A 7,674-nucleotide genomic window follows, 5' to 3' on the forward strand; every position below is an offset into this window, starting at 1 on the left:
ACATAAACATAACAGGGTAGGGGCCGGGTGGGCATTCCGCCTCGGAGGCGGATCCTCCCTGTTGCGCCCCTGGTCTGGTCTGGACCTCGGCGCGCTGCTTCCCCTCTCCTTCCTCCCAAGATACGCCAGGCCCTGTCTGGACCCTGGTGTGGGAGACCCCGAACCTGGAGAGGGGCTGACGTCATGGTCTGGACTGGAGCCGCTGACCGGGGCTGGACTTGGCACCGGTGGAGCGGACTGCTCTGGCTCCGGAGTGGAGCCGCTGACCGGAGCTGAATCAGGCACCGGTGGAGCGGACTGCTCTGGCTCCGGAGTGGAGCCGCTGACCGGAGCTGGACTGGACCCCGGTGGAGCGGACTGCTCTGGCTCCGGAGTGGAGCCGCTGACCGGAGCTGGACTGGACCCCGGTGGAGCAGACTGCTCTGGCTCCGGAGTGGCGCAGCTGACCGGAGCTGGATCAGGCACCGGTGGAGCGGACTGCTCTGGCTCCGGAGTGGAGCAGCTGACCGGCACTGGATCAGGCACCGGTGGAGCGGACTGCTCTGGCTCCGGAGTGGAACGGGCACGGGCCGTGCCGGACTGGAGACGCGCACCACTGGCTTGGTGCGAGGAGCAGGAACAGGCCGGGCCGGGCTGGCGACGCGCACCACTGGCTTGTTGCGAGGAGCAGGAACAGGCCAGGCCGGACTGGCGACGCGCACCACTGGCTTGGTGCGAGGAGCAGGAACAGGCCGGGCCGGGCTGGCGACGCGCACCACTGGCTTGGTGCGAGGAGCCGGAACAGGCCGGGCCGGGCTGGCGACACGCACCACTGGCTTGGTGCGAGGAGCAGGAAAAGGCCGGGCCGGGCTGGGGACGCGCACCACTGGCTTGGTGCGAGGAGCAGGAACAGGAACAGGCCGGGCCGGGCTGGCGACGCGCACCACTGGCTTGGTGCGAGGAGCAGGAACAGGCCGGGCCGGGCTGGCGACGCGCACCACTGGCTTGGTGCGAGGAGCAGGAACAGGCCGGGCCAGGCTGGCGACGCGCACCACTGGCTTGGTGCGAGGAGCAGGACCAGGCCGGGCCGGACTGTGGAGGCGGACTGGAGGTCTAGAGCGGAGAGCTGGCACAACCCGTCCTGGCTGGCTGCCCACTTTCGCACTACACGTGCGGGGTGCTGGCACAGGACGCACTGGGTTGTGCACGCGCACTGGCGATACAGTTCGTAGAACTGGCGCAGGATATGCGGGACCGAGGAGGCGTACTGGTGACCAGGAGCGTTGAGCCGGCACACCCCGTCCTGGCTGGATGCCCATCTTCGCACGGCACGTGCGTGGTGCAAGCACAGGACGTACAGGACTGTGCTGGCGCACTGGCGACACAGTACGTAGCTCCGCATAACACGGAGCTTGCCCAGTCATACGCTTCCTCGCGTGAGTACGGGGAGTTGGCTCTGCTCTAACCCTAGGCTCCGCCAACCACCCCGTGTGCCCCCCAATTTTTTTTTCTTGGGGCTGCTTCTCGGGCTTCCTCCTCGACCGACCTCCTCCGTGTTGCCGTTGCTCCTCTCCTGCCTGGGCATCTACCTTAGCCCATGGTCCTTTCCCCGTGAATATCTCTTCCCATGACCACAATTTGCCCACCTGTGACATGGCTATTCGCTCCGCCTGGGCACGCTGCTTGGTCCTCGTTTGGTGGGATCTTCTGTCATGTTCGTTCAATGACGGGACAGACCAAGGCGCAGCGTAATATACGTCCATGTTTATTTACTGATAAACACCACGACAAAACAACAAATGAAACTAAACGTGAAGTCCAAGGTAGCACACACAACATAACTTACACGGAACAAGATCCCACAACCCACTAGTGCCAATAGGCTGCCTAAGTATGATCCCCAATCAGAGACAACGAGCGACAGCTGCCTCTGATTGGGAACCACACCGGCCAACATAGAACTACACATACTAGAATACAAACATAGAAAACGCACAACAAAGAATATACACACCCTGACTCAACATTTAAGCGTCCCCTGAGTCAGGGCGTGACACTACCGTTACCTTGTATTGCCATGGTAGATTTCCCCTGTGCCTGTTTCGTTTGTCGCTATCCAGCGCTATTTCTGCACGACGGAATAAACTCTGCATTCGGTGATTACCCTCCTGCGCCTGACTCCTGTTATCACACTCATCACATATGTGGACATTGTGTATGATTGAATGTATGGCACAGAGTGCCCATATCACTTGTTTTGCTCTGCACCCACTTGCCTACCAATAGAGGACCACAATGGAAACAAGTCTTTGACTTTTTGTATGTATAATCCTCAGCAATTTGGTACATGTATTGGTTGCCTGGTGTGGCTTCTTTATGTATAATAAAATGTTCAAATCAAACAAGGAGTGGCATGCTTCACTACAAAATGTAAATTGTAAAAACATTTATAGCCTGTCTATCTATGGGTAACAGAGTTGACATGTTATCCTTGACCCACTCAGTTTTCCACCACAAAACACCAGAAAATGGCCAAAAAGAGTAGAACCAGGTCACCCGCTTTTACACTATGATTTCACTATTAGATGTTCAATGTTTCTTTTTAAATAAATATTTTAAAAGGAATAGTTTCACCATATTAAAATGAGAGTTCAGTTCACGTAACAGGGCTGACAGACGTAAATCAATCACTAATCACATGAAATAAATAATAATCTTCAGAAATAACTTTGTCAAAGCAACAACATTACTAGGGATTTACAATGATGGTGAAAACTTGGATACATTTTGAGGTTAAGTGGATTAAAATCTTCCTAGAAATCACAGAGGGTGCACGGAGGGGCATGTCAAAATATAGAATTTGGGCACTTTAGCAAGTATTTATTCATATTAAAAATATGATTGATTGAATTCTCCATGTGGTCTATATTAGAGGGCACTTCATTTAATAAACAGGCTTTTAAAATTCAATATTGGTGCACAATTTCTACTTAAAATATCAAAGGGACGCAAAAAGCACTCATTTTGTGGAATGACCCAGAGAGTGAAAGAGAGAGAAAGAGTGAGTGAAAGTGAGTGAGAGAGGAGGAAAGAGAGAGAAATAGAGAGAGAGGGAGAGAGGGAGAGAGTGAGGAAAGGTTTCTCTGAGCCCAGAGCCAACTCTGTCTCAATCTTCCACTCTAAGCTAGTTAGCATCAAACACACGATGATGACTCAAATCACAAGTCGTCACATGCACATAACAAGCGCACGAATACACACATGCACAAACACACACACATGCATACACATACACTCGCACAACCCCTCACTCCAGCCTGAGCCAACACCTCTGTGGTTTTTGATCAATTTATTGATTTATTACACCTCACCAATCCCAGGAGGTAAATAAAAAAATATATATACCCTGCCTACATCCCTGTACCAACATCTCTGTACTGTCACCCCCTACTGTAAGGCGTGAGGAATGTAGTGTACTTGTGACAAGTAGTGTACTTGTGATAAAAACACTAAACCTGTGTGTCTACCTAGGATCCAATCTTACTAGACCCCTCAAACTCAACTCTGGACCTCTAAACCAGTTCCACTGTGTTTTTCCATTGTTCCCCTCTAATCAGGGACTGATTTAGACCTGGGACACCAGGTGGGTGCAATTCATTATCAGGTAGGACCTCGTAGGGTAAGAGTTGAATAGCCCTGTACTAGACCAACCATCACTGACAGACAGAGGCACGTTCATTTTACCTGGTTTTCTTTTCTCCCTGACTGTTTTTTAACCTTGTTTGGCCATGTACACGACTCATCTGGTGTTCCAGGTCTGAATCAGTCCGATTAGGGGGAAGGATGAAACTCAGCAGTGTTCAGCGAGCCCTTTCTCACTATCTTGTGCTTTTCAGTGTTTGTGGGTCAAACTATATAGTGATGGGTCAACCTAGCTCAGGGGTGGCCATCCCACCTCCTAGAGAGCTTGTTGTCAGTTTCTATGGCGAACTAATATAGGCTACCTACTGACTGTGAATGGTAATGTGTAAATCAATAGATCTATCAATTAATCAGATCAATAGATGAATCAACCAATCAAAGGTCTGTGTGTGTGTGTGTGTGTGTGTTTGATGTCTGTCCATTCAATCACCCCACAGATTTCCCAATTCCCAGAAATTCTTTCTGGATTAAGTGAAACTGTGATTCGAACAGTAACATAACACACAGTAACGCATACTCTCACACACAGAGTAATACAGTTCTCTATAAGCCAGACTATTTAAAGATTTACAGTCACGCTCACACATTAATCATCACAATAGACCCAGGCGGAGGGACTATAGGGTTCTAGTCACCGTGAAAAAGTGGAAGACACACACACACACAGAGAGAGAGAGAGAGAGAGAGAGAGAGAGAGAGAGAGAGAGAGAGAGAGAGAGAGAGAGAGAGAGAGAGAGAGAGAGAGAGAGAGAGAGAGAGAGAGAGAGAGAGAGAGAGAGAGAGACAGCATATTCGCTGTGGAAGACATGATTCTCTTTGACACCTCACTGGAAGCAGCCGGAGAATGAGGTCCCTGTGCCGAACGCGCTAAAAGCGTGCACCCCAGCCCACGGCGACAGACAGCACTGTAGAATTACCAGCAGGCGAATTACTTAACTTCTCTGCTTGGGCTCAAATAGGGAGAAAATGTGCTGCTGAAGGACATGTGGACGGAAGGACGGAAGCAAACCCACAACAAGTTGTCTGTTTGTTTAGGCTACACTGGATGACTTATAGCCATTTCTCCTCCAAATTATTAAAGGGGCAATCTGCATTTGCTACATTCTTTTTTGGACTTAAATAAATTCATGATATGTACCCATTGATTCTTGAAGAATGTAATTTATAAATGCCTCATGAGCTTAGTTCAACTGTCATACCCCAACAGAACCCCAAATATAAGGTTGTTTGTAAACAATGTTTGTAAACAAAGCAAATGTAAACAAACACTGTATAGCCTCAAAACATTTTAATATTATGAATGGTCAGTCCTTGCGTCCATAGCTCTTTCTATAGCCCCATCCCTCAGCTTTTTACTGCGGATTGCCCCTTTAAGGTGTGAAACATGCAGTTTTCGATTGACACGCAATTTCAGAAGCAATGGTAGGCTAAAATGTAAAACAACCATGACCATGTTAATAGAATGAATGAAGTTGAGTTTGTTTACCTGCATGTTGTCTGATATGAAGTAGGCTTGCTCTCCGATATGAAGGGTAATCTGTCCTTGCGCTCTCCTCAAAGCAGACTTGCCTCGCACTGTGATGTCCCTGAGAATGCAAAGGAATGCACTGACTCTTTTCTCACTGCACAGAGAGAGAGGTGGATGGAGGGAGGGTCAGAGAGAGAGAGGGGGGGGAGCGTGAGGAGGAAGATGCGCTGTGTGCTCTCTCGAACTCTAATCATTGTATAGGCTATGCCGTTTGCATTTTCCATAATCGATTTGAATTGGCTATGTAAATACAAACGCAAGTTAATATACATATTTGAAGAGAGAATAGTTGCAGTTTAGGAAATTTGAAAAACAATATAATGGATTGTTTAAGCATCAAATGGGAGAAAATTAGCTGCAAGGGGAATTATTTTTCCACAAAAAGGGCTCTTCTTTCATTACTGTTTCGTTATGCATCCAATTTTGTCTCGTCAGGTGGAGAAGACGGGAAAGACTGTGGTGTGTGTATGAGTATGAATATGAGTATGTGTTTGTATTTGTATGTGTGTGTGATGGTTGGTACAGAAACACAATTAAAAACCTGCCAAAGATTCCTACAGCTCTGCGAAAAACCGAATCAATTTAGGAGACTTAGGCCTGGTCTGAGGCCTCCAGGGGCAGAGAAAGGGGGAGAGAGCGAGAGACAAGGGGGTTGGAGTTGGAGAAGGTATGAGAGAGAGGGGGAAGGAATGGAGAGAAAAGGATAGGAGAGAGTGTGTGAGAGAGAAGGGGGGAAGAGATAGAAAGACAGAGGGGGGGGTTGGATTGAGAGAGGGTATGAGAGATGGAAGGGAGAGAAAGCGATAGTAGAAAGGGGAGAGAGAGAGAGAGAGAGAGAGAGCGAGCGAGCGAGCGAGCGAGAGGAGAGAGAGAGAGAGAGAGAGAGAGAGAGAGAGAGAGAGAGAGAGAGAGAGAGAGAGAGAGAGAGAGAGAGAGAGTGAGAGAGAGAGTGAGCGAGAGAGTGTGGTCCTCTGTAGCTCAGCTGGTAGAGCACGGCGCTTGTAACGCCAAGGTAGTGGGTTCGAACCCCGGGACCACCCATACACAAAAATGTATGCACACATGACTGTAAGTCGCTTTGGATAAAAGCGTCTGCTAAATGGCATATTATTATTATTATATTATAGAGATAGGAGAGAGCAAGAGAGAGAGACCTGTGTAGAATAGCAATGAATCAGGTCAGCCATTTTCTGGACATGTTTATTGCATAATAACGAGTTAAGATATGCAAACAGCCTGCAGGAGCCACAGGCACAAACATAATCTACTCTGAACATACTGTACTCTGAATATACTGCACTCACTAATACAGTGGCCCTGCACTACGGCCACCCGGGTCACGGTCTGTTCACTCTGCTACCATCTAGCAGACAGACACGGTACAGGTGCATCAAAGCCTCGACCGAATCCAGGCCATCAGACTATTTAACAGCCATCACACCATCTCCTGTAATAAGAGACAAAGATAGACAACTCATGCAAAACACACACACAAGCTCACACACACACATGCTGACTTCTGTACTCACATATACACTCACATCCATACGCCCATACTCACAAACACACGCACATACAGTATATAGAGTCATTAAACACTGGACAATTCAAGTTTATTTTATATTGTTTTTCACACTGTGTATTCGTATACTGTATTCTTCACGTAGCTCATTCTAATATACAGTGCCTTCAGAACATATTCATAACCCTGGACTTATTCCACATTTTGTTGTGTACAGCCTGAATTCAAAATTGATTAAATTATATTTTTTTCTCACCAATCTACAGTCATGGTCAAAAGTTTTGAGAATGACACAAATACTAATTTTCACAAAGTATGCTGCCTCAGTTTTGATGATGGCAATTTGCATATACTCCAGAATGTCATGAAGAGTGATCAGATGAATTACAATTTATTACAAAGTCCCTGTTTGCCATGAAACATTTCCACTGCATTTCAGCCCTGCCACAAAAGGACCAGCTGCCATCATGTCAGTGATTCTCTCGTTTACACAGGTGAGAGTGTTGACGAGGACAAGGCTGGAGATCACTCTGTCATGCTGATTGAGTTAGAATAACAGACTGGAAGCTTTAAAAGGAGGGTGGTGCTTGAAATCATTGTTCTTCCTCTGCTAACCATGGTTACCTGCAAGGAAACACGTGCCGTCATCATTGCTTTGCACAAAAAGGGCTTTACAGGCAAGGATATTGCTGCTAGTAAGATTGCACTTAAATCAACCATTTATCGGATCATCAAGAACTTCAAGGAGAGAGGTTCAATTGTTGTGAAGAATGCGTCAGGGCGCCCAAGAAAGTACAGCAAGCGCCAGGACCGTCTCCTAAAGTTGATTCAGCTGCAGGATCGGGGCACCACCAGTGCAGAGCTTGCTCAGGAATGGCAGCAGGCAGGTGTGAGTGCATCTGCACGCACAGTGAGGCGAAGACTTTAAGAGGATGGCCTGTGG

General features: G+C 48.1%; 1 protein-coding gene across 2 annotated transcripts in view; it reads right to left on the reverse strand.

Annotated features, from left to right (window-relative positions):
- LOC121584993 (calsenilin-like) overlaps positions 1-5,267 on the reverse strand; it is a 52,963-nt gene extending 47,696 nt beyond the window's left edge. For both annotated transcript variants that reach the window (XM_041901286.2, XM_041901285.2), the window contains exon 1: positions 5,168-5,267. In XM_041901286.2, coding sequence (XP_041757220.1) covers positions 5,168-5,173 — 6 coding nt within the window. In that variant the 5' untranslated portion in view covers positions 5,174-5,267. The remainder of the gene's footprint in view (positions 1-5,167) is intronic.
- Positions 5,268-7,674: the final 2,407 nt, after the last annotated feature.

This window comes from Coregonus clupeaformis, chromosome 16 (assembly GCF_020615455.1).
Source record: "Coregonus clupeaformis isolate EN_2021a chromosome 16, ASM2061545v1, whole genome shotgun sequence".
NCBI lineage: Eukaryota > Metazoa > Chordata > Actinopteri > Salmoniformes > Salmonidae > Coregonus > Coregonus clupeaformis.